At 41.1% G+C, this 27,983-nt stretch overlaps 1 protein-coding gene across 10 annotated transcripts in view; it reads right to left on the bottom strand.

Annotated features, from left to right (window-relative positions):
* The window catches only part of pde4d (phosphodiesterase 4D, cAMP-specific), a 197,396-nt gene that overhangs the window by 7,463 nt on the left and 161,950 nt on the right, over positions 1–27,983 (bottom strand). For 5 of the 10 annotated variants that reach the window (XM_031750760.2, XM_039620673.1, XM_039620666.1 and 2 more), the window contains 5 exons: positions 14,566–14,757; positions 11,882–11,918; positions 11,722–11,798; positions 11,304–11,353; positions 7,123–7,235 (listed from right to left, as the gene is read on the bottom strand). In XM_031750760.2, the coding sequence (XP_031606620.2) occupies positions 7,123–7,235; positions 11,304–11,353; positions 11,722–11,798; positions 11,882–11,918; positions 14,566–14,757 (469 nt within the window). Of the gene's footprint in view, positions 1–7,122; positions 7,289–11,303; positions 11,354–11,721; positions 11,799–11,881; positions 11,919–14,565; positions 14,758–15,748; positions 15,850–16,126; positions 16,230–16,521; positions 16,575–24,362; positions 24,863–27,983 lie in introns of those variants that run through there. The other 5 variants (XM_031750761.2, XM_039620672.1, XM_039620671.1 and 2 more) reach the window with 5 other exon arrangements.

Here is a 27,983-nt window from a genome sequence, read left to right as displayed (position 1 = left end):
AGGGATGAACCTTAGTTACAAAAAAACCACCTCTGCTCGATGAAAATTAATTCAAGCAATCACATCAAACTAGGTGTGAAGCACATGAATATATAAATAAACTACACTAATATAAGAAGGGATCTTACCTTTATGTATCCCCAGGACACAGAGAGCAAATAATTTGCTTCAGGCATTTTGACAAATCAAGCAAACCGATCCAGAACCAGAAAAGGTGCAGGTTTATAGCCCGGTATACTGCTCAGTCGATGAAAACACTAGACAGCTAGTAAAACAAAAGCAGTTCCCACCAGTTAAAAGACCTCAACCTGAGGAGCCCGCAGAGCTCGATTCCAAGTAAATCAGCTGTGTAGAGTCCGTAAGTGAAGCATTGCGTTCTTGTCCTGCAAATAACCAAAGAACCGAGCCGAAGAAAAACAGATTCTGACAGAGAAGCGGAAGAAACGTGTCTCCCCAAAGATCCGATGCGAGCATATTGTGACCACACACGGTGACACAGATTGGCATGTGAACACACACACACAGAGTCAGGCACAGGGATGCACTGCTGAGTCTGTGAATAATTGATGATGGTGCGGATGCTTAGTAGATGCCAAAGCACCAGGACAGCAAAATTTTTCTCTCAGCAGCTCCCAAACAGGACTGCCTGGCTGCTTCTGTATGTGTGACACAAGCTCCCATGTGAAGCGCACAGGCTGCCTCCCTCACACGCTCGTACGACGGCAGCGAATCAGGGCCCAGATATGAAAGAAGTGTGAGCTCATCATCATCTCTGATTGGTTTGGATTGGAACAGACCTGAGACTGCCTGCTGTTTGATTGGCTGTGACTGAGGTCAGTGGAAAAATCTACCCCTTCCCTTTCCTTTAATTCCTGCGGTGCAAGGGGGATGTTAGTTTGTGTATGCATTTGTGTGTGTACAGTACATACCTACATTTGTGTGTATGCAAAACACGTTCATATAAGATGCGTGGCCGACTGTTCTAACCGTCTGCACAGCTTGCTATACAAGTGCAGGTTACCTCATCCAACATGATATAATATTTAAAAAAACTGAGGTCACCTTCCACCCCGGTATTCAAGCGAGGTGAGTCACAGCAGCATCACTGATGAGATGATGTAAACACACAAAAAAAAACATCATTAGTCTTACAAAAAGAATGAGCGTCACAGTTATCTGAAGTGGGCTCAATAGGACAGAAACTGAAAGTGCTGCAGCCACACAGGCTGCTCCGTGTGCGTGTCAGCAAGCTCGGGAGGTTGTCGCTTTAATCGAAAGCAAAAGATCAAACCTTATTCAAGCAAGAGTTTTTGTTTTTCTGTCTGAAGCAGCGCCGAGCGACAAACACCTCCAAAGTGAGTATATCCACCTAATGCTTTATGAGTGCATTTCATGTCTCCAGCAGTCATTTTTTAATGTTGACATCCAGCATCATTGAATTATCCGCTGATAATCTCAAATTATCTCTTAAATTTGAAATTTTACAGGAAAACCCATGTCGAGTCAGCTCACCAACGACGTCCCAATGCAAAAAAATAAAAATCATTACAAAGCTCTGAAGATATTCCTCATAATTAAGCTTAAAATTCTCAGAGGGCATTGACAGAGAGCTGTTTGCAGTTTGCTGCAATTAAAATGTGCAGGGCATCTGAATTTTGTCCTACCAAAATTAGTGATATTACATGTGTGAGCTCAAATAATTACTGGACTGCTTCTTGTAATTGCAGGTGTGGAAAATTCTGAACTGCGATACTATTCTTAGGATCTGGACAGGGGGTATTTCTAAGAAAAGCAGAACCAAACTTTGGCTATAAACATGTTTACTTTGGACTTTGGTTTATTTAAAGAAATGTTTTAGTAGAAACACTTGTTTATGCTCTTCAAATTACCTGTTGAGGTTCTGGTCCAAAAACATTTCCAATCAATGTTTTGATATTACAGCTTCACTAATAAATATTGCAGTGATGATGATGGATCATTTTTCTAATCATCACCACCATCTAAATTACCCTACCCCATAAACCAGGGATGTCTAACACATGGTCCTATCCTTATCAGGGTTGTGGGGGTGGTTGGAGCCTATCCCAGCTACCATAGGGCGAGAGGCAGGGTACACCCTGGACAGATGGCCAGTCTGTTGCAGGGCAGGGAAGAGACTTCAATGAAGAGATAAAACTTGAGAGAACAGGATGTTTGCCCCTGAAAAAAGGGCCACATCAAACATCTGGGAGATGAGGGAAAAAAGGCCCAGCATTTTATTTATTTCTATCGGCTGGCACCACATATAAAACAGTGGAACACCACCGCACGGTAATTAACACGTAATCCATGACACACAAGCATAAATGTCGGGGATGATGTCGGCCACTAACATAGGTAACGTCGAAAGCACTGCAATGGCTGCCTGCAAAAGGCCACAGTAATGCTGATGTGCATTAATAAACAGAATATAAAATTACAATTGTCAAAGTTAAAAAGATTATTCTATTATTATTATTATTATTAACTTCTTTTTAAAAATTAGAATCTTTAAAAAACAGTAAAAACAGTGCTTTTAATTTGAACCATAATCAGGAATATTGAAACTTGCTCACACCCACACAAAACATCCACAGCCCCTGTGTTTCTTTAGGTTTAGAGTCTGTTCTTTCTTTTTCTTGTTGTGTGTGTAAACGCACATGTGTGCATGCATGGGTCGAGTGTTTACATTGATTGAAAAGGGACCGAACCTGTCTCTGATTACTTTACACCCCACTTCCACAGCCTGTTTGGCACTGTGAGTAATTTACAGCTACACTGGAGCAGATGAGCCCACCGGCTAGCCGAGATCCAGTCGCTTTGATTGACTCGCAGCCAAGCAGGCCAGCACAGGCCCAACACACGCGCACATGTGTGCACGCACAACACATGGTCTCCTCTCAGGTGGAGTGTTTACACAACGCCCACTGACACCTCACCGATCCACACAAACTCCCACTCGCTGTCACGCGAACACACACAAGGCAATAGCTTAGCCAAGAGGTGTGAACTCAAACTATTGGGTAAAAATTGGAAAGTGTCACACCGAGCATTGATGTGTGTTGTGACCAAAAATATCTGTTCCTGCTGTATATATAGCTCGCAACACCTCCAGATCAATGCATTTTTTTCGTTTCTCACATTCTGCATTTATTCGGGCAGCAGACGCCCCCTCTCCGCAGAGGCAGCAGGAACACTTCAATTGTTGCTAGTGTTATAGATGAAATGGGTCTGTCACCCATTCATGACATACAGAAGACACCAAGGAGGAAATCCATATGTAGGAAGGCTACAAACAGGTAACGGTAAGACTATCATAAAAAGGTTGGTGGTTCGATCCCCCGGCTCCTCCAATCCACACGTAAAAATGTGTCACAGGGCCAATACATAGTGCATGACTGTTAGGAAAAGGGCTGTACCACACAAATACTAGTCCATGTACCATTTATAGCACAGAGTATACCTATGAAAACTAAGATCAGCAGCAAGATGCAAAAGCAAAGAGAACTAGCCACTAATTCAGCCACTGAAGAATGAGTCTGACCCACATGTGTAAGCCCTCCTTGCTGAACTAGATCCAAATTTTAGGGACAAGACAGTTTGTTGGAAAACATCAACAACACTCGAGCACAGAAAAGGTGCAAAATGTGAATGTAACTTCTTTTTTTGAATTTGATACTGATACTAAAGAGAAGCTACATCTTATTCAGGAAAAGCAGAAACATCTCCTCGCACAGATCTGAGATCAGTGATGTGAGACTTTCTTGAAATGAGCTGCTAAGAAACACTAATTTGAAAATAGTGAAATATCAAAAGAATAATACTTTTAATAATTTAAAAGTATCACTGCAACAAGTGGAGGAGCTATAATCAGTGGTTACTGGTCATACTTGCACATATTGTCTGTTGGCCTCATTAATTGAAACTTTGGCCACATTCAATAACAGCACCTGCCATTATAGCAGTGTACATATATAACAGGAAAAGCAACATTTAGCACAGGTCCATATTACAGACTTTGGTATTTACTTTACCTGCTGCAACAATTAGAGAGTCATTATGAAAACAGAAGATATCCACCAACACCCACTGGCTGCTGCTGATTTGCAAAAGACAGGGAAGCTCAACCTTACAGGTTTAGGTTAAAAAGAGAAGTGACACGATCCAGATTCTTGTTCAGGTGTCGCACCAGTCGCACTGCAAGTGAATCAGACTTACTAAAACGGTGACACCAGAAAAACGGAAAGAAAGTTTTAATGAGTCACTTGCCATATGCCAGAAGATCAGCAGATGAGATCACGACACAACCAAAATACACAAGTCTTAACTCCTTCCCACATAAAAAGACATTTGATCACCTCCCCAGTACCCTTAATGACGAGTTTTGAGACCTCAGTAAACATCAATAAAGACGTTGTTTGACGACCATCAGAATAGGTTCTAGGTTTTTCCAAGGGACGCCCTAGTAAGCTGTATACAAAAACATCACCCTCACTAACTTCTGATTCACACCTTGTCATTTTGTTCTGGAAGAAACCGCTCAGTTCAGAAAAGAGTAACAAGAGTTGCCCCTAGTAGGAGTCCAAAAGGGGTAAAGAGATCTTGCCTTTAGTAAAAAGGACTCCTTCAACCCTGAACATCCAAGCGTGACACCCTGATATTTCAAATGAGAAAACTCCCAACGCTAATCAGACTTGACTAGTACACATCAATCTTACAGAAGAGCAAAAGAATCCCAGAAATACTTAATCACACACAAAGGAAAAACATCTAACCACGGGAGTATCCTGAACTTGAACCCACACAGAACCAACGAGTGTCACCTCAGAGACCCATACGACATCACGGCAAAGCGTCTAATAGACACGCTGTCTGTTAGACGTGTGTCCATTTCACGCTTTGCCTCTGCAAAAGGGTGAAATAGACACACATGCAGAAGTTGAATTACCAGCAAGGGGAGATAATAGATAATAATATGTAATAATAACAATAATAATAATAATAATAAAAAAAGCCAAGAAGTCAGTAGTGAGTAAAAAACATATGAAGTACATTACAGGATCCTTAATCAGTAGAAACGATTAAGCTGGGTGGCTAATATGTACATACTGTCCGTGTAACTGTGTTAATAATGTCTAAGAGTCAAAGCTTGAAATGGACAAGCTATGCCAGTGGATCACTACAAGTTTTGCCATGATACTGGGTTGCAGAGACGTGTGCACTTTTAATGTCAAAGAAGGTGTTACAATTGCAAACAACTTGTTTCATTTGGTGTACAATGGGTGTGTGTGCTGTGTGTGTTTTTAGCTACTGTGTGAAAGTGCATTAAGAAGAATGGCAGTACGAATGTCCTGGAGGGCAAACTGACCTTGCCTAACCTACTGTCACAGCAGCCTCTGAGCCTAACAGAGTAACCTTGGGAATAGTGGTATTCCAAGGTGACGTGCATTATTTTACCAGAATATATTGTGACCTGATTTGAGGTCAGAGATGATGAATGGGAACGCACAAGGAACTGTACTTATGGGTGGTGAGTTTTCACAATGGTCCCAAACATTGAGAGGAGAAGTGATTTTGCTGTAATTTTATTCCATTTTCCTCAAATGAATTCAATCTTTTTTTTTTGGTTTCTTTTATTTATCTCGATGATGACCTGAGGATAGCTTTAAACGCCGATGTTAAAGTCTGCGGGCTCCACACATAAAGTAATGGCCATGTGTGGGAGACGTAGCGACTGTATTACATGTGATGTCTTTGTCTGTACGTGTGTGAGTGTGTATGTGTGCATTGCTGGAGTGAGATAGCAGGGCGGCTGAGCCTGTGGCTGTTGCCATGACGACCAAAGATAGCTGTGCTGGTAAAAGAGAGCATGTTACAGTTTTTCTTTTTCCTCCCTCCCTCTCACTCTCTCTCTCTTTTTAAAGAAGTGATTTTTGAACATTTAAATGAGGTAGATGTGCAGGGCGATGTGTGTGATCGCACTAACATCGGGTGAACCTGTGCTTTTTTGTTTGATTCCTTTGTCTGTCTCTCCTCTTGGTTCATCCCACCTCATGTGACATCACAGTGTGTGACATCACCACAGCCCAGAGCTGATCAGCATTCAGAGCAGCACGGCGGCCTCTCTCCCTCTCTCACACACACGGACACACACACACAGTGGAAGCGACTGAGCATGCTCATACCAAAACTCCTCGCTTGCATGACGATGCTATCGCTAACATATATAGACCATACAACATAAACAGACCAATGTGCGGTGTAATGACTGATGAGTACTGAGAAAGACATTAAACCACATAATTAAGCAGCACATAGATCAACCACACACACACACAAACAAACAAAATGTAGAAGAATCAAGTTTGTACAGTGCTGCTTTTACAGTGGGTTCATAAGGACTTATTATTAGGGATGAGGAGATCTAAAGACAAAGGAATTATGTTTAAAATCAACTACATCGACAGCCTGTGATGCAATGGATCTCACTATTGTTTGCTAGTTTGCTAATGTAGTGCTAAAAGTGACATACGCTTTGTCCAAGAACAAAACAAGCAATTATGGCATTTACATTTTATATAAGAGTTTTGTATAAGATGAGTAAAAATGACTGTATTTTTACATTTCTTTTTCTTTTAGATGGACGTGTAAAAATACAGGTGTGGGTTAGCTGACAACTCCCATTAAGTGTGCTGCACAATTTCTTTTAAAAAATATAAAAAGTTAATCATTGAACACAGTTCCTTTAAGCAGTCAAGCTTCATTTAATAGTTAAGCTTCTTATCACTTTCAATCTGCAGGAAACTCTGTATATACTGTAAATATTTGTAAAAGTCTAACTTTAAGTAGAGTTTAGCACATACAGTGTACTGCATGTCCCACACAGCATCAGCACTGCACTATATTTTACTCAAAAGCCACAAAATTAAAACAAAGCAGACAAACACTAAAGTGAAACCCAGGAAGCAACTTCCACATAACAGAGACAGAGCATTACAGCAACTATGAATCTGAAATCATAACAAAAAAGTATCAATACTCATAACATATATTGCCATGAATAAAAAAAAGCACAACAACAACTTTTTTCTTTTTTTTTCTTACCTTGTTTGAAGCCATCTCACTGACTGAGTGTCTCGTCTGTAGCGTCTCCAGCTGGTCCAGGCACCAGTCCAGCTCCTCCAGGGTCTCAGTGGCCAGTTTCTGGTAGGCCTCCTCTGCAGGGGCAAGACAGGAGGGCAAGGGATCAGTAAGAGCCCGCTTCAGAGGGCTAGTGGACGGTCCAGGCCCGGGGTCTCCCACCCCACAAACAGCTAAGCTGGGATACCCCGAGTAGACACATGGGTGACTCTTCATACTGGACAGGTGAGCCAGCAGAGGGGGGTAGGGGTGGGGGGCGTGGGAGCAGGGCCTTTATGTCCCGTATCCTAACCCACAGATGAGCACAGGTCAGCTGTAGCCAAGCTCATTGATTCCCCATGGAGAAAAGGAACCTTCACTGCAGTCCCACAGTTCCCGGCTTCTTCCTTTTAGGTCAGATACAATCCCTGGGAGTATGGCTGTGAGAGATGGATGGCAAACAGCCACCCCGAGTCAATTCAGTGTGTCCAGATGCTCGTTAACAGTAAGGAAACATCGGCAGAGAATAGAGACGTAAACCACAGAGCAAAGGGAGCAACAGCAGAAAAACAGACTTCCTCACTATCACCCATACACAGCACACATATTCTACTCAGTGATCTGGGTGTATAGGGTTTACTCTATGATTCATAAGAGAAGTATAATTCCAGTCATGTAGCAAGATGAACAACAGTCTGCTTAGCAGGCCCATGTCTGCCATAGGAGGGATGGAGCGAAGACAGGGATCAGGGAAAAGAGGATCCAGTGAGAGGCTCAGAACCAGGCAAGATCCATGTCAGTATTGTCCAGGGTGGAACAAACACAAGATCGTTCACAGCATCTTGACATGGTTAAGAAATACATCTCACACACACACACACATACAAATACACGGACACCAACAGACGCACACATGCATACACATGCACACTCACACCAGACGAAATGCTAACCATAACACATCATGATTTTGTCTCCTTAGCCTCTCTGCCAATGAAAACATCCATGGTATCCGGGAAGCAAAGGGTATAATCCAGTGCTGTGTGTGTACGCTGGACAGTGTTTCCTATGGATGCTGTGTGTGTGTGTGTGTGTGTATAGGGGGTGGGCTGCTGTTGCTTCAGCGTCCCTGGTAGCCAAACGTGCTGCTCTCCCCAAGCTGTACCTAAAGCCTGAGAGGACCGCACTGTGGATGGGGAAGGGAGATCATCAAAACATGGACTGGACTGCTGGAGGTGAGAAGCCAGAGCTGGGAGCTCCCTATACTGAGTGTGCATGCATGCCAATATGTGCTCAGCATACAAATACACCAAAAGAGAGAGATAAACAAATAGATGGCAGACCATATGGTGAAGATGGCAGCGGTTTAGCGTGATGAGCCCGACATCGCAGTGCCACGGTATCCTTTTCTTTTCATTTGAAATCAAAGACATGCCCCTCTCAAAGTCAGCCTATGTTAGCAGAAAATGTCACCTTGTCAGAAGCCAATTAATATTGATGCCTTAACTAATTTCGGAAAGCACACAGGGGTTTGATGCAATGTGATCTGTGATGTGTGGTCACTAAAGCCATAATTCAGTTACACAGACAAGGCAGCGGCAGATTAAAACACACGAGGACTAAATTTAATTTCGTGATGCCATATCAACTTAACATTTGTAGGAAGTGTTTAAAGTGCCTTAAAGCCTTTGGGAAACACTGTTCTGTCTTCATATTGGCTTTACTGATATAAATGTGCACAATTAAGTTTTCAAGTTCATAGCTCTCAATTGCACAAGTAGGACAAGATCAGTAAATTATATTAATATCTCATGCTTTATATTTGGAAGAGATGCACACTAATTTTGTTACCATATGGGTCTGTTTTGTGCACAACAATGCCTTTCTGTGACCTCATACTCTGAACCCCTATCCCGCTTCATTGTCTTTGACAAATCTTTCCCATCCTGCTTCCATTAGTCCCCTTCCTCTCCCACACTTCTCCACTGATCATCCTTCCCCTCTTTGTCTCCCTCTCTCTCTTTTTTTGTCTCTCGCTTCGCTTCCCCTCAGTCTCCTTTTCTCTCTCGGTGTCTCTCTCCCTGGTGTGGTGTCAGTGGCTGGGGTGCTACTCTTTCTGACAGCAACTGCACTGACGTCAATGACATTCTTCTCATGCTTAGTGCGACATCAGACACCGGCGCTCAGAGAGGCCACTCTGCTGCACAGACGCAGGGCTGCAGCCAAACTATGTACCGGAACAGCTTGACGGTGAAGTTGGAGTGGGAGACGATGAGAAGAGGAGAGAGGACGAGGAGCAGCGAGGAGGAAAAGGAAGGAGAACGCAGAGCTCGGGAGGAAGGACAGCTCGTGTGACGCTGAGTTTAGCATCGGCTTTGAAAATAGCTTCAGGCGGCATCACGTGCAATTAAAAAAAAAAAAATTAATGTAACCAAAAACATAATTCTAACATAGGTCTACTGAATGCGAGTGACACGTGCATCTCTTTAAACTCACCTCAGTGCCTAAACGTTTAAAAAGCTGCCATAACCGTTTGAATCGATTATGCAAATTACTGCCTGCCTGCATTGCTTGAAACTTTGATTTTTAGCCTTGTTACTTTACCAGTTTTAGATTATTGAAATCGTTGTCTCTCTCTCTCTTTCTCTCTTTACTTTAACCAGCAACTATTCTCATCCACAACAGGTAAAAGGTCAAGGAACTATTAATGCATATTTCTGATAACAGAAGAAAAAAGCACGACTCTGGCAAGCAGGGGCAGGAAGCTAAAGATGGAAAGACAAGCAGAGGAAGGGGCAAAGAGCCCTACATGCAATCTCACTTTTATTGACCAGCATCTTCTCCTTGACTGATTTACTGACTTAATTTTAATTATACTCCCTTTATTGTCTTTCTCTGCAACGCGACTTGTTGCAGGCTCAATAAGCCTTTGCGTTACAAGTATCAGTCAATAGTCTCAAATAATTATGCTCATGACTCACAGCTGTCACCAGTTTATGGCAGGGCTGTGCACCAGATTATTTTCTAAATATAGCACGATGTCAGTGGTTCTTAATATATAAGCAGGTTGGTAAGTCTCGAGATTTCGATTTTAACATCTGTAAGAATTGCCCACAAATACAAGAGAAAGCAAAAATTTGGCTCCCTTAATATATGAGTATTATAAATATATAGAACAATATATATTTTTGTCCTTTTATTACGCATGACTATGTCCATGTGTTTGTGTGCGCACGCTCATGATCATTTTACCGAGCAATGCACAGTGAAATTATTTATTAATGGTGAAGGTTATTTGGTCTTTCCTGCAAATACGAGCTAGGTCGCAGCCATTGACACTGCTAAAAAGCAAAGTGACTGTCAAGGGCAAGTCTATTCTAGCCAGCTAACACTGTCTGTGCCATGTCTTCCTCACAACAAAAACACTTAAAGCAGACCAGACAGTCTGTGCAGTACAGGGTATCTGTCCAATGTGTTCAACACATTAGGTTATCCAAGACAAGTATTACTATATATATACACACACACACAACCTATTAATCTGTTATGGGAACAGTGATATGTCTGTTGCTACAGCCTCATGAGTGCTTCTTAGAATAGAGACGTGTTACCAAATTAAAACAAACACTCCACCATACTATCGGACAGTCTAATTATTGTTGCTGTGAACCAATTCTCTGCGAAATATACAGTTCATATTTATATTGTGGCTCGTGTTTTTTTTGGGGGGGAGGCTTATTGCACAACTTTTTGTGTACTTGACAGCCCTTCATTGTTATCATATTAGCGTCTTAAAACTGATAAAGACACCATGATAATGATAGCACTTCCTCTTTGTTACTATAAACTATTTAATCCCAAGTTTCAAGTATGGATGAGACTACTCAAACAAATCTGGTAAGGTTCATCTTTTAGTTCTGCTCAGAACTGATCACCAGCTTATAGACAATGAATGAGCCATTTATGACACATTTTAAGTTATTATCTGTATTTTACTATCGTTGTTTATCGTCTGCTTCCACACTAGAGATCCCTGTGTGCCAAAGTGAGGTAAATACTGCTTTACAAAGTGCTGTGAACCATCATCACATACATACTCATGTAAACACACGCGTACACACAGTAGACAAAGATCATCAAGTCATGCCGTTCTTCTGTCTACGTACCTGTGAAGGTGGTCTTGGTGATAGGTGGTGGGTTACACATGGGTGATCTTCTGTCATAGGGGAAACAAAGAGCCACACGAAACCATGGGTTATTAACTTTAAAAATAACAATAAGTAAAGAAACGTAATCTCCTTTTGCTGGTTTCTGTGGTGTAGGGTTCCTGAACCAGTCACACTGTTGTTGTAGTACTGAATATAACCAGCAGAGGGCGAGCAAAGCCCGACTATGTGTGAGCACTGGAGACAGTGCAGGCAGGTGAAGGATGTGAATGACAAATTACTGCCACATGCAGAGTAGAACAACTCAGCCAGAAGGTGACTGTGATCAGATATCATAAGCTGGTCACACTGATTATTAGAGTCCTCTCACTACAGCAAGGTTTTGTTTCAGTAAAGCTTTACGGCCTTCCAAACTTACTTATTGGATGTTCTGTCTTGCTGTAGGTTAGTTAATGCACCAAAGTTGTTTCGTACAGTTCTCAAGCTTGCAAGAACCTGAGGGGGACATGACAGAATTGAACGTCACATTATGGCAGTATGTAAGACATCAAGACATGAAAACTGGTGCAACCGCTCACCTGTGCAAAGGGCGTTACAATCATGTCGTCACCATGACTGGAAGAAACAGAGAGAGATTTATATTAGACGCAGACTCACAGTATAATGATAAAGATTCAGCAGCAGAAGGGTGATTCATTTCCATGCCTTTGTCTTTATGTTCACAAATCAGAGGAGGCCATATACTTCACAATGTTCAATAGTTTAAAGGCAGTATCAGGCTTCAGTGAGAGAACTGAGGGGCTTTATTGTTGTGTAACTGTACACGTAAGGTAGCTCAATGACATTTGCAATAACTACCAAACCTATTCTCATGGTACTGGATAATGTAATACATGGAAGCTGTTTTTGCACCTCTTCTTTCCATTTCTTTGCCCCTAACTACACCTATAGGGATCATGAAGTTCTTCTTTCATGTTTTTACTGACTTTATTTATCCAGGTAAAAGTTAGCTAAGCACATTTCTGTCTTGTCTCCACTGATTGCCCCCATTTTTTTTATTGCTGCTAGACACGCTGCTCCTGGAGCTGGGGTTTATGAGCCTTGCTTAAGGACACCTCAGTGAACACTGTTAAGGGAGAGAAAAGCATTTCTCAGTCAACCGAGGTAAAATAAATTTAATCAGTAAACTTTGAGTCAGTACCTGCTGACCTCCAAGTTATGTGAACACCATAAACAGCTTCAGGTGATGATTAGTGTCACAGAGCTTTGCTGAACAACCCCACGGCTCTGCTCTGCAAACACCTGGCAGCACCAGTGCAGTAAATACTGCAAATTTTGGTATCGATCTGATAGCAAATACAAGGCCAGTAATGGCAATACCAATACTGATACCAGTAGTTTTAACCTATAAAGGCAGTTTAGGGGAAAGCAGTCTATCTTGATTTATAAGGCAAAACATCATCAATTTGCAAATTCCACAAAAAAAAAGCACTTTGAGTCAACTTCTGTTGTTTAAATGTAACAGGCAGGGGTGCGACGGGGTGGGGGCATACATCCTGTCCTACCTCTATTTTGAGAGAAGCTGGGATAGGCTCCAGCCCCCTGTGACCGTAATAAAGATAAGCGGGAGATAATGGATGGATGGAATTTTGAGTTTTCCTAACATTTCTGGAGAATTCTGAACTTTAGAGGTCACTGAAAATAATTTCCTTCCATTGACTTGACCTGGATTTATGTTTATAAAGCTATGCTATTAAGTATTCCATAAAGCTTTCTTATTGTACTTCCAAATTTCATCCTGTAAGATGTAAAAGAGAGAAACATGCAGATTTTTTTTTAAACATGGTAACTAGTGTAAAACCACAGAGCAAAAAGCAGCAGCAAGAACAAGGTCTAAGGTTACTGCAACTCATTATTATTCATCCTTTTGTCTATTTGTCTTTCCTTCAGGCAGATCCAAGTGCTCTTTTCTGTCAATATTTTTATTTCCTGTAGCACAAAGTGTACAGTACATGTAACTGGATAGGCACCATTGTGTGGGAAATAGGAAAGAGCTATCAATATATACTCTGACCCTGGAGATACCAGCTGATTTGTGTGTTACTGGGAAGTCTGAGTTCTTTGCTACAGCTGTAAGATAATGTAAAATCATTTTATAAAAGATAAATGATAAAACAAAGACACAAAAGTAAACATTTCAGAGCACAAATCCTTCCCATTATCTTTAGGAGACACAAACCAGTAACTCTGAGAAAACAAACCTATAGACAGATGCTTGTGAATGGTTTGTTACACAGTGCCCTTTCTGTGCTGCTGAATGCGGCCAAGAATAGATATGACACCAGAATCATCTGCAGGCCATGCACACGTTCCATAAGGCCCAAAGGATGGAAGCTTTGAGACCTGGGGACTGTATTACAGGGCGAGTTGAAAATACCTGGGACATCTTTCTGTTACATGGCTCCACTAAGCCTAACAGCCACAACAATGCTAAGCCTTCACAGTGACCCTGACACTACTTATAAACACAGTAAGTCAATCCACATTTTTGGGGCTTAGCTGTGTGCAAGTTCATGTAAAAAGCTTGGTGCTGTCGCCAGATGACAAATCGCAGACACGGACAGCTGCACATTTTTTCATATGAAGAATAAACTTTAATCTATGAATAGTATGACGAATTAAAAGAACATTATACAGGCTCAAAGCAATACAGATACTGCAGGCAAAGCCAGAAAGGAAAGACTGCACACTCTGTCCTGTCATTAAAGTAGAAGAAGATATTTCTGCAACTACATCTGTGTATGATATAAAAGGTGTTTCTTATATGCATTCAAAAGGTGTTTAGGACATGTTTATCCTTATTCCTTCAGCTGGAACCATGACCGAGAATCCAGATTCCTCTGAAAACTGGAGACACTCACACTATCCCTGCACTGAGCAACACAGGATCTTCTAAAAAGTTGTGCTGCTATTTTTTTAGAGGACGGGTTGGTCAGCTGGTCATGGTTTTCTGTGATCTGTTATACCCAACCTAATGTGCTCTGATGCCAGTTATGATTGAATTATCATCTTTATATAACTCTTTTAGAAGTAAACCAACATAACTTTGCAAACCCAGATTTAAAACTAAAGTTATCTCACTAATCCTAAAATCTACTGGTCTCAAGTTCAAGCTGAAGAAGAAGACATTTATCAGGATTCAACAGGATTAGTTTTCATTTTATGAAAGTTGGGATGGAAGCAGAAGATACCATGTACTCACATGTCACTGGCAATGGAGGAGTTTCGCGACATGGACTTGGGCGAGAGGTCATAGTCGCTGTCAGAGCGGTAGAGGAACGACTCTCTCCGTTGACTGTGGACAAAATTGGCCTGCAGGATGAGGCCTGAGCCCGGGCTGGCCATTGGGTCCAGTGGGCTTCGACCTGATGATGTGCCATTGTCCACATCGAAACTGTAGAGAAAATTAGAGAAAGAGAAAAGAACAAATATCAGAGTCAGTATGTGAAAAAAGTTATTTGATCTTGCAAACTGAGATTTTTACCACTGACAGATTCAAGCAACATTTCCGAAGTTCAATGGTGAAAAAAAAGTAAGGGAAGTTTCCAGAATAAAACCTAATTATCCATGCTTCCTGAAAACACAGGATTTATGCACACATTAGTCACATGTTAGTTTTGCTGATGACTTTTCATTGCAGCACCAGGCTCTCATGTCCACTGGTTGGTTTCGTAATTCTCCAAATCCATAGTTAGGTTCATACCAGACATGGTTTTAATTATTAACATAGACCGTATAGAAAAGAAGGTCTTTATAATAAAATTTTTTTGATTTTTGGTTGGGGGACTTTGTGAGCAAGACTAAGCCATTACGCTGAGTTTTCCTCCCCCAGAGCAATACCGCTGACACAGCCCAAGTATCAGCCTTACACTCCTAGGACCATTCATTATGGATGGGCTGTCTCTTTCCCACTCACTCTCTCCGTTATATGTTATAATCCAAGTGTCACTGATATCCACGTGATGCGCAGTGTAGGAATTGCATACATGGTATAGGAATAAAATAAAACAGAAGAAGTTTGATGTGCAGTTTTTTCTTAATCTGCCCAATCTTATGTGCATAAAATGCTGGACTTATTTTCCACCCTAATGAAACTTTTAAATAATGTCTTTGTGGGGCTTAGCTTCCAGGTCTGAAAAGCAGAGCATACAACCTGCATTCTTTTTTTTTTTGCCAGCAGGAAGCAAATAATGTGGCTCAAAAAAAGAAATCCAGCTGTAGAAAGGTCAATGTGAAAAGAAATTTATGTTCCCCTTGGATAATTACCACAGTAAAAACTTATTAAATGGAATAAGATAATCATTTTGTATATTATGGTACCTGCTAGTGCCCATGAGGGTAGTAATCCAACGTACCTATTAGAGCTGGCCTACTTTGTTACTCACATGTTCTGGATTTTCACCATCAGATCCACATCACACTTTAAAATCTAAGACGGTGACAGACAAAAAATGTCCTTATTTTTTTCTATACAGTCGATGATTCCAAACGAGTTTAAGGGAGAGATAAAAGTATCTTATCACCCCAATCACAAAATCGCTTAATTAATTTAAGATTGGATCATCAACATAAAATAAGCTGCGTAATTCTGAAGCATTTTTAGTTCTCTTTATCTGAATGAGCCTTACACATTAGCTTTGTAGAGACTAGCTTGCCTTAACAAGTCGTTACCAGCTCCACTTGGCTAACTAGCATGAGCAACATGAGCATATGGCTAATTAGCACATTATTACATAATGCTGTTATTCATCTTATATTCTTACATGTGCCCTGTCCACCAACACAAAATGTGCTCTTAAAGAAATAGTTCAACACACAGTCACACAATCCCTCCGTTGTTCTCCCTTGCATGCTGCTGCATTTGACTTCCGCAGCTCTAGGGATAACATGCTCAGCCATTACCCAAGGAGATGAGCTGTGAAAAAGCATAACGCACGTCTACTCCATAGGTATGTCAGCCCCATAGGGTCCATGCTACTCGTAGACTGTTGGCTGATATTAAATTACTCACGAGTTTCATCTATTACAATTATAATGAGCCATTCATTTATTATGTGGCTGATTATGATGGGTGGCAGGCTAATTAGCACATCATTAACAGTAAACGACAAATGTTGCAGGATACAGAGCCATCAAACATACAACTACAGACATTAACCTTTGTTTAAAGACTGCACAGAGCCACTGGGAATACCCCTGCTCTAATAACGCCACTGACTCATAGCTGAGAGGTATTTCTTAACCAGTGACACCATTTCCTGCTGGGACGTCATGGTGAGCTTCTTAGTCTCCTAGGTGATTGTTCACCAGGTGATGACTAACGCTTATCATCAGGGATATCTGCCCCATCGCTGCAGCTACTAAGCAGTCCCATAATCTTGTCTGGTGTAAATGCAAAGGTCAGGGGGGATTCCCCTCAGGAAGTTGCTCAATGCACATAAGAATGACGTCCCTATCATTATAATTCTTATCTTCTTGATTATCAGCATCCTCTGAAATAAAACTACCACAGATTTAACCTGTCAGTGGTGTCGGTGCCAGTACTCGATCATCTTCCATGTGGAAGAGCACAGGATGTCCAAGAAAAGAGCGAGCACCGCAAGCGTGCACAAATACATGCTTGCATAGTGTAGAAAGCATGTCCCTAAAACATTACTGAAACATTCTTTCTCACTACAAAATGACAAATTATTGATCTTGTATGATTTCTGCAGTTTATTTCCCAATTTAACCCTTCATAAGTATCATAGAGTCATAATTCTCGTCTTTCAGGAACCATTTTAATGTTCTCTCTAGCCCAAATTGGTTGAGGAGTTACGGTAACCTGAAACACAGTAAAATCTAGGAAGCGCTGATTTTTTTAACTGTTTAGACAGCAGTGCCTTGTGAGTGCTTTGTGCTACCATGATACACCGAATATCTTCACAAAGCTCATTTTCTCTTCTTTTGAGTTTTGTCTCTAGCACAAATGGTATAGGTGTTACAGTTGTTTGAAGGCTGCTTATAAAATGGGCCTGCTGCCGGGTCGATGGTTACAAAAAAAGGGGGTTAAGCAACAGACAACTCACTGACCCAAGAGCTACATCTAATGACTTTATAATGAAAAAATCTGGATTTTTGTTTGTGAACACGAGGGACTTTGTGAGGAAGAACAAGTCATTATGCTGAATTTTCCTCCCCCAGAGCAATATCGCTGACACAGTCCAAGTATCAGCCTTACACTCCTAGGACCATTCATTATGGATGGGCTGTCTCTCTCTCCCACTCACTCTCTCTGTTACATGTTATAATCCAAGTGTCACTGATATCCATTTGATGCACAATGTATGAATTGCATACATGGTATAGAAATAAGAACACAATAAAACAGATTAAGTTTGCAGTGCAGTTACGTTGTAATCTGTGCATCTAAATGGTCAGATACCCAAGGTAATACACAGGACATGCTGGGCATATTTTCTACAGTAATTAAATGGCTAAATGTCGCCGCTGTAATCTCATGGAGTGGCAGAAAGATAAACAAGTGCAAACTTTGATTGTGGAATTTGATAGTTTGGCTATCTGCCTTATGCAAGAAAAGGCAACGGTATTGCCCTTGTCACCTTGCAAAGTAGTTTGCAGTCATGGTACATGACTATATCTATCTCTCTCTCACACACACACAAACACACACATACAAACACATGCCTACTCAAACTCTTAGAGCAGCTCTTGGCTTGCATATCACCCCCATCTCCTTCCCAAAGTACTCCTCTTTTAGAAGTGTGTCACTCTAAACCAGTTTTATCTTCACTCACACACACAACCCCCTTTTCCACACACTCTTTTATCACGTCAGGTAATCCATCTGTTTTCCTCACTGCAGGTGTGAAAACACATGCTCACACAAGTGACTGATAAGTTGGCATTCCTTGCACAAGTCGGTCCGTTCTCCAGCTGCTCTGTAGTGAAGTGTTAATGGGTGTGCGGCTCATGTGTGCAAACAGGACAAAGATGACACCGTGAAAGTGTTGAAACAGAAAACTCAGCATATGCTTAACGAGCGATTCATTATCGCACCTACTTTGACGTCACCGTCTACTCCCATTTGCGCCTCAAACCAGAGACACGTAACCCCTCTCACAGCATGCGAGGGTATGTGTACAGTGTCATTCCACAGACACACCCTCTTCAGGAATGACACAATGGATCTATGTGCTTGAATTAGTGGGGTATTGAACGGGCAGTGACATCATAGTGGGAATATATAGTTTTTTTCTACGTTCAGCAAGCAGAAAACAGAAAAACAGGAAAACAGAATAATGTCAACACCCCTATGACTATGTTGTGACAATCAACAACAACACACGAGTAAATAAATGAGAATTACTGTTTTAAAAACAGGGGGAAAAAACCCTGTGTTACCTCAGGGCTTAAGAGAATGGAAAACCTCTGTTTACCCAAAAAGGAGTGATCCAGGACTGAGATATATATAATAGGCAAGGAAATAAACATCTGATCTGCAAGCACTAGATTGATGACAGAAAGCTCTTTAATAGAGTTCCAGACATCCCATCTGCTGAACATCATAAGGATAACACTTGTCTTGTTCCACATTGAAAAGTTGAAGGTCGCCTCACTATTTTGTCTTGGAAAAAATAAGGGAGAGAAGAATAGATAATAAGAGTCCAGGCTAGTTTTGCACAGGCCTTTCCTTTTTTGCACATGGTCAGAAAGGTTCCTTGGAATAGCTTTGTCAATTTGGGCTAAAATGGCAAATAGCTGTAGTTATACACAAATTTATAACAAAAACTTCATTAAATACCCTTTTCCATGATGAACCTATTAATTTATATCAAATACTTTCAGTCAGAAGGAAATATTTTGCAAACAATTTGCAAGAAGTCTATATTTTGGAGAACAGGAATGAATGGCAGTGTCTCTCTATTACACTTAAAGCTCAACATCAGGCCTGTATGAGAAAATGATTCACTGAGAAAAAGGAGAAGAGGACACACATGCTAAGATAAAAGTATCCTAAAGAGTGCGTGGCATCAACAGTGCGCAGCTACAAGAGCATACATGAAGATTTGGAGCAAAGTTTCTCACAGGAGTGGACTTTCATGCTTGAGTTTGGGTTGCATGGGAAAAAAAGGAAGGGTGGATTGTTGCCAAAAACCTTTCAAATTTACTGTAGCAAAGCAGTGGTCCATTTAAAAATAAGAAACTTTAAGTGCACTGAGATAGATGAATAGTGGCTGCTGTGACTTTCTACTGCAGGACGTGGCTGGGTCACATACATGCCTAAGGACACTGCACGGCTCTTTTATCCCCTCTCTTTTTGTGTCTGGCTCTCCATCATTTTTGTCTCCGTCAGTTCTCCCATTCTGTCTGTCCGTCTCCCGCACACACTCTAAATGGCATAGATCACTGACTCATTCATTTTTAGCCCTGGGTCACTTGAGCAATTACAAACACCACGGGAGATGACGTGACAGAGCTGCGGGGAGATGCACTGGAGAAAGAGGTCAGTGCACAAGTGTCTTTGACAAATAATAAGCTGAGTTGCAGATAGTGAGGCTCTGTTTTTCCAACAGTCATTCAGAGCTGGTGGACAAGAAAATCTGCACCAGTACCAGACACAATACGTAATGGAGACACAATGTTTTCCTTTGAGTTTATGCACAGTGTCTAAAAAGATCTCATAAACTGAAAAAAAGTGAAAGGGATCATTTTTTAAAAATATATAAATAATCAAATTGATGCATATTTAAATGTGGAAAGTGTGGAAAGTGTGCAGTTGTGCGGATTAGAACAGAGACGTGTTGAAGCAGACAGAGGAAAGATGACACTGGATTTATTTTAGAAAGCCGAGGGCACAGAGGGGAGCAGGCAGCAGAGTTGGACAAGGAAAGAACTGCGCGTGTATAAGCATTCAAATATGTATGTATTTAAGAGGATTGTGATCCCTTGCATGTTTGTAGGCGTGAGGTACGTGATCCTGAAGTGTGTGGTAAACCTGGCCCTGCTCTAAATGCAAAACAACCACCCATGACTTAAGATAAGAAGAAAAAAAACCCCACAGTACTGTAACATCCACAGATGGAAGAGTGGGCACGGATGACACATTTGTTGCAGGCATATGTTGAATAACAGAAAAGCTATGTTTGTTTGCTGGAGATACTGCAGAGCCAACACCTCTGCTTGATGGTATCATCAGTCCTAACCGTACGCGTTTATTTTGTGATTTTTCACCACTGAAAAACACACAGGCTAAACACAATGTGCTCTGATAAAAAAAAAGTAGCATATGTCTGAAACTAACATTATGATAGTTTAGAACCTGCTTGGAACATGACCATGTCGTTGGGTAGTACGTGTGCACCTGGCTTGATTTTAGTTTCTATGAATGCAAACTTTTTGAATAGTTAGTTGTTAAAGGTAACACTGTATGTAATGCAAGTACAGTACAGTACAGAGCTTTTTAAATCACTCCAATGAGTTAGAGGATTGTTTCAAGCACTAAATTTGATGTTTTAACTGGTATTTAATGCTAGACAGTGGCTGTTCTGTTTCCAAACTAAAAACAGTGACTTGACTATTTTGCGTACTTAAAATAAAAGCAACAATTTTTTTGAGGTTTTAAAATTATGTCTAAATTCTTCATTCTGAAGTACAAAAGGAGCTGTTTTGGTACTGATATTGTATGTTTTAGTAAACTGAAACTATTATAAAATAATATTAAAAAACTGTCTACAAAAGTTGGACGTAACCACAGAGACATCACCCGCGGATTAGTGAAGTCCCATCTTGAGGCAAAGATGACACCGTCAAAGTGTTGAAACATAAAAATCAGCATATGAACATAGAAGTTTTCAGTCTTGAGTAATTAGCAAAGAAACATGATGTGAGAATATAATTAAATTCTTTATCAGAAGGAAAGTTTGATTTTTTTGGACACTTGAACCTAATGTTAGCTGGTATAATGTTAGCTTATAACTAGCTATTGTTGCTGTAGCAACTCGCTAACATTTTTAAAGAACATACTCCTCAGAGTACCAAATTTCTGACCGGTGAACACGCATTTATTGTGTCACAGTGTTATGATACTTCTAAGATGAAGTTGTGATGAGTCTACAAAAAGGAAATTCAGTGAAACGACTCCGACTCTAAAAGAAATTTAGCTGTGTGTGCATCTGGGGCTCAACCTTCTTCTCTGCACAGGCTTATAAACACAATGGTGAACCTAATAACGGGAGAATGGCTCCCTCACGTCTGCTGTTCCGCTTTTATACTAAGAGACCTGGCCAAAATACTGTACCATGGTAATGCTCAGCACTTTCCCTGTCATCTTTATTAAAAATGACAGCAAAGGCTACTTTCAGACTACATTAAAAAAACAACAACAACAGCAGCAACAGGAGTAACTGAAAAAACAGACTATGAGGAGGCCAATACCCTAAAGGCATTAGGTCAGGCTGATAAGTGGCAGACCACTCGCTGATAACCAAGACACTCATCGTCTATCTGCCCCGTACTCACACCCCTTCACTGTCACACATTCATTGGCACAAGCAGCTTTGCAAATACACACACATTACATGAAATTAGCACCCATCAGTTGGCAAATGCCTCAAAAATCTGTCTTTGGAATTTAAAATCATCACTGAAATTCACTGTGTCATTGACTAGTGAATTTTAGTGATGGTAACATTTTATATAGCAGTTTATTTAAGTGTAACTCTAACATAGAAGAAAACAAATCGTAATGTCCTAGTTTTCAGTAAAGCTTTATGTTGTGTGAATTTAATTCCCAGCTTTTTGCAGTCTCTTGTTTTCCCCCTTCTTCCATCTGGCTTTTCTTGCCCTGTCAAATATAATAATGCCAATCCTTCACTTTAAGTTGTGACACTACCTTAGCGCACACTCTCTGCACCATTCAGAAAACTCAGTCAATCATGAGAGACCGACAAAGACGGAGGTCACCATGGCAATGCTGCGTCATCTCGGTTCACATATTTCAAAGCAAAGCAACACAGCTCTGCTCCTACATACATTGAGCTCCACTTAAATATAGACCTATTTTTAGTCTAATGCATCATCTTAGGACTGGCTTGCTAAAGGTCAAACCTGGGAAAAATGTTAGATAACTTGTACATTTTCAGGCCCTATGAGAGGCCAGACATGTAACCTTCAGCATTTACTGCCTGCCTGAAATGCTCAACGGGGGACTGACAAAGGCCAGATGCAAACGCTCGAGTTTAAAATCACACATTTCCTGCTCTATCATTCTTTATCGGATCACACCAGATATTACTGATGATTATAAAGTGGGTGGGAAAGGGAAAAAAACGCTTCTTCAGGTATGAAGTTAACCAGATATCACAAACATCCGATCCTTCCCATTTCCTTATCCATCACCTCCAAAACTCAAGCCATGTTTACTGAGCTAACACTCTGATGGATACCAAAAGTCCATGTACACAAACCTGCATTTGCAAGGTTGGGTGGAGAGGGGTCTGTTTGAGTTTGTTCAGGTCAGGGGACAGATCGCACATCCAGGCCGCAGAACAGTGTTATACAGACTCACACACGCAATCACATGAGCATTCAATCGAGCATACAGACACACACTCTGTCGCCATAACCATATAGCTAAAAAAAGCCTACAGTCACCCGTAACTTGAAACAACGCTAACGATCCAGACCTACAATTCAGATATTTAAAGTGCCATTATTAGTCACAAATCTATGTTTGCTTTCTAAGTGTAGCAATAACAACCATGAAAGAGAAGCAGTGCTGTGAATTAGTGAAAGAACCCTTCATATAACAGTAAATAACAGAAGAGAGGAGGGCAGGACAGACTGAGGAGGCGGCATGCTTCGTCCAGCTGAGTGCTGCTTTTGGTAGTTGTTCAAAAAGATGGCTCATACAAACCTAGCACTGCCAGATTCTCGGCTTTATTGAGAGAAAGCTACATGCTGCAGTCACCACTAGCACCAGTGTCAGTTTTATGCACGGCCACACTGTGAGTTTTACACCCTCTCAAACCGTACCAGGTACAGTAATGACTGTTATGAGGACTATTTGGAGAAACTAGTGCAGTGGAAGACCTAATTACTGCTGCATGTCTTCACTTCATTTGAGCCTTATTTTCCTGCTGGGGAGGTTGTAGAGCAGTTTAAAATATACCATTGTGAGAAGACTGATGCGAGGTCCGTCAGGTTTAAAACACATGCTGCTGGGCCACACAAGCCCCACCATCACCTCTGACATTTCAGCACATTATACACTTGTCTAAGGTTGTTCTGATCCATTATCCATGTGAAAAAAGTGAATTTTAACTGCCAAAGCTCAAGCCACAGGGCAGTTTCTTATACAGACATGAATGCTAACAGGCAAAGACAAGCTCAGGCAGGAGGGGGAAGGAGACAAGCCGGGGACGCCAGGACAAGTTGCGCTTCTGGCACTGCATTCTGCATCCTGATTTTAATGGGAGCCATGTGCATACATGAGAGCGCATGGTGAAACATGACACGATCCTCGATGAATGATTCCTTTGCTGTCTTGTGTTTTAAATAATCTCCTCAGCTGAATAGATGAGCGTTGGGAAGAGCATACTCAGGGTAAGACTCTGGGATCACTTCGAGCCAGACTCATGTCAATGAAGTAGTCTGATGCAGTCTAGCACTAAGCAAGGTTCATGATCTCAGAGGAAGCCACAGAAAACTGTCCCTGAAACACGTAACTGACATATGGGAGAAGTTTTGATTGGAGAGGAATGATGCTACACACCACACAGTAAAGCATCACTGACAAAAAAATGAAAGGAAGGATTTTTGACTGTTCCAGCAAGGAAGAGCAAAAAATATTTGCGACAGAAACAAACAGGCAGATGGAGAACAATAGAGCAATACACACACCTACACACACACACAAACCACAAAAACACACAAACACATGCAGCAGGATTAACATGGAAATGCAGCCAAAAGGGAAAAAGTTTCTGGTCTATTTACCATATTCCCTCTGTGTTCTTCAATGAGCTGGTGGAGCGTGACCGTGGCTTAAGAATGATACTCATGGTCTCGCTTTTCTTTCCACATCCAAACACAAAACATATGCGCAGTCCACATGCACATAGAACCAAACACACACCCTCCCTCTGGGCCACCTGGAGCCCACTGGCCAGCCTCCGCTGTGCTCCTAAAGTCCTCTCTGGCCTGAAGAGATCCAGAGAGAGCTCGCTTTCCACAGTCCGGTGGAGTGGTTAGGTCTGCCGAGCCGTTCAACAGCAAAACCTCCGTCCCGGCACAATACCACGCCGCTGCTCCTCGTCGAGCTCAGATCATTTGAAAGTAGGCGGCTTGTTACCCTGCTCTCCCTCTCCCTCTCACTCAATTGCTCTTATCTTTCTTGCCAGATCAGCATGTGATCTTCCACTTTCCTAATCCAGCCATGCACTCGCTCTGTTACTCTTTTTCACTCTTTTTTTCCCCCCCGACTGATTGAAATAAGATCTCCTCCTAATCCTACGTTTCTCCCCCCCCCCTCCCGCCCCTTACCTCTGTCTCCCTTGCTCTGTCTTTTATATGTGTCCCTGTCAAAGAGTTACATGACTCCCCACTCTGTCTGCTTCCCTGAGCAGTGGCTATGGGCTATGTCCTGGGTGGGAGGAGTTGTTTTGGTAGTAGTAATTCTTTAAAGGGCGGGGTTTGTATCCCCAGGCAATTCAAACAATAGTCTCAAGTGTCAATCACTCTGCTATCACAGTAATCTGAAACCAGCAGCTATGAATGCCACTGGTCAATAGTCTGATACAGAAAGGTACAACCACACTAAACAGGTGTTAAAAATATACTGCTGTGAAGACTCATCACTCAAATTGAGAGCAAACACTGAGGGAATAAACTGCTAAGATATGTAATGGCATCTAACAATGGGTGTAATAATATTTCTGGAGTAATGAAGTAACTTGTCACTTGCCTGTTCAAACGCTACAAAAATAAAGCCAAATGTTGTAATAATTAAGTAATTAAGAGATAAAATTGGGTTTATATATATATATATATATATATAAATAAATATTAAAATTTACTTATTCACCTCTAAACCTCTAAAAATGGCAACAAGATAAAGTGTGACTCCCTTTATGAAGCTGCCTTGTTGTATTCAGGAAAATACATTTTTTTCCACTATTACCTTAAATATTTTAACATTAAGTGATCTCATTTCAGCACTCACACTCAAGATACATCAACTGGCTCTACCAGACCCAAACAGACAGCTGTCTGTCACACCAGTCATTCAGCATCTGCAGCATGTGATCCCAAAAGAAATATGGCACCTTCCAGCAGACAACACAGGGAATATTCAGATGCAAGTATGCGGCATTTATTGAGAGTCTGATTTAAAAAATATTTAATCTTATTTAATTTAATTTTAATCAAAAATGCTCTAAATTTGGGATCAAAGGGAAAAAACAACAATTGTGCCCTAAGAAATAAAAATCTCCAACCAAGTGCAAAAACAGGGAAAAAACAATCCATATAACAATAAACATTATTTGAGCACTTTTATTTTGAAAGCGCTGAGATTTTCTTTGTCACCCGCAGTGCGAGTGACATCAGTTGAGTTATCCTCGTCTTTTGTGCAAAAGTGGAAATAGAGCAAGAGATAAAAAGCACCAGAAAAAGGACTTAGTTATACAATTCAATACAATAGAGAGTTTATATAAAAAGGATCTGCTTCCAATGCACAGGAGGGAAGAACCATGAGGACCTGAGGAAAGTGAAAGTGTCACAGTATTGACATGGTCCACTAACCGTACATGTATACATGTAACAAATTAATTCCCACTAAAAACGTATATATGTGCACAGTTACTAAGCACTAGCCTGCTTGTCTTAAATCACATGCTGAGGCCCTGTGTTTAGGTTTACATACTATCCACTTAAAATTTCATGGGAGACCAAAAATGAACACTTTGAGAGCTTTCACTCTGATGGATATCTCGGTGCCTCTGCCTCTATAAGCAGTGCCTTTAAGGGTTGGCAGTTTTTTATACAGTTAAAAAATGTGGTCATGTGATTCACAAGTAATTGTAATAGGCACATCTAAAGCTTTCAGTGTAGCATGGCAGAATGATGTACTTTATAAAATGGCCAAAGTGGTGAAACTAATCCTATTACCACGGTCTGCACATTCCATGTGGTCAGAGAAAGAACAACAAAAGACTTTCCTCAGAAAACTGGCAGCTTCTCTTCTACGTTAAAACCGCACGAGTCCCAAATCCCTCTGACCATAACCAATACAGGCTCCCCTCCCTACTGTCTGTTGTGAATAAAAATGTAACCCACAAGCAAACGCATCCATTCACACGAACACATATTTACACATAGTGAGTATTTAGTCTATACTAAGCTGTTATCCCCGGGGCGCAGAGGTGCAAGACACAAAGATCAAGAACCAAATTATCCCGCTTAAGAAGAGAGTGGGGTGTGGTCGTTTGAGGAGGGAGTGGGTGGTTTACATATGTGTGAAGTGAGGGTCTTACTTGCTGTACTCTTGTACCCTTGGGGGATTTTTACATTTTATTTGCTATTAGCACTTGTTTTATGCCTTGTTATGTTTAGTTATATATTGTTTATAGTAAGCTATGTATAACACATGCATAACCAATTACTATAACATGTATACATACATTTTCAGAATATACTGTATATACTTTAACTACTATCTAATAAGCACATTAAATTACTGGCTTTAAACCAACTGCATAGCAGACTCTGCAATTCAGTGCAACTCAGAGAAACACTACTGCCACCTAGTGTTGAAATGTGTATATTCCTCTTATGAAACCAGTAACATGGATGAGGCAACCTCATTAATTGACAGCATTATTGATTTCTTCTTGTCTCGCTCTCTCTTTTTTTTTAAAAAAAGAGCCTCTCTCATGGACGATGTTCAGTATATGGTGCCGACAAACACACCGAGCCAATGCTGACATAAATAGCACTTAACTAAGGGAGTGAAGCACAGATGGCAGGTCACAGTATTGACAGGGCTCCATCCATATCTATATGTTTACAGTCACCACCAGCTATTACTGTTGCTTAATATTTAAATGCTAGAGAGGCGCGCACACACACACACACACAGGCTGATGAGCACATTTAGTTTCAGGGGTTTGTGCAATACATGTTTGTCAGAGAGATGCAGCTGGAAAATTGGCCTAACAAGGTCCTAACAGTTCTGTGTGAGCTTTAATGGACAGAGTGCTCCAACGATTGGCTTACGCTCGGGTCTAGTTAGTGAAGGGACCTGTCCTGCAGAAGGACTTGAAGCTTTCCGTAATGGCTTGATTGGACCTGCATATTTTTCATTTACCTTGCTCGCAACCATGTTTTGTAAAAGCAGAAGACATTTTTCCTCATGGAGATGCAATGACACGCAAAAATGCACACACACACAATTCAGGCCAGCACTAAAGGTTTAGCAGAGCCAAGAAAAAAAAAAGCAGAACTAAACTCTAACAACACAAGCAGCCACCAAGCAACGACCATTTACACAACACTTGGGTGTGAACACTGCTCCAGGTCTGTGTTGTCCAGGTGAAACTATTTATCAGTTAATGCTCT

The sequence above is a fragment of the Oreochromis aureus genome, linkage group 12 (assembly GCF_013358895.1).
Source record: "Oreochromis aureus strain Israel breed Guangdong linkage group 12, ZZ_aureus, whole genome shotgun sequence".
NCBI classification, from domain to species: domain Eukaryota; kingdom Metazoa; phylum Chordata; class Actinopteri; order Cichliformes; family Cichlidae; genus Oreochromis; species Oreochromis aureus.
The sequence above is the reverse complement of the archived record's forward strand: the minus strand, read 5'-3'. Positions and strand labels throughout refer to the sequence as shown.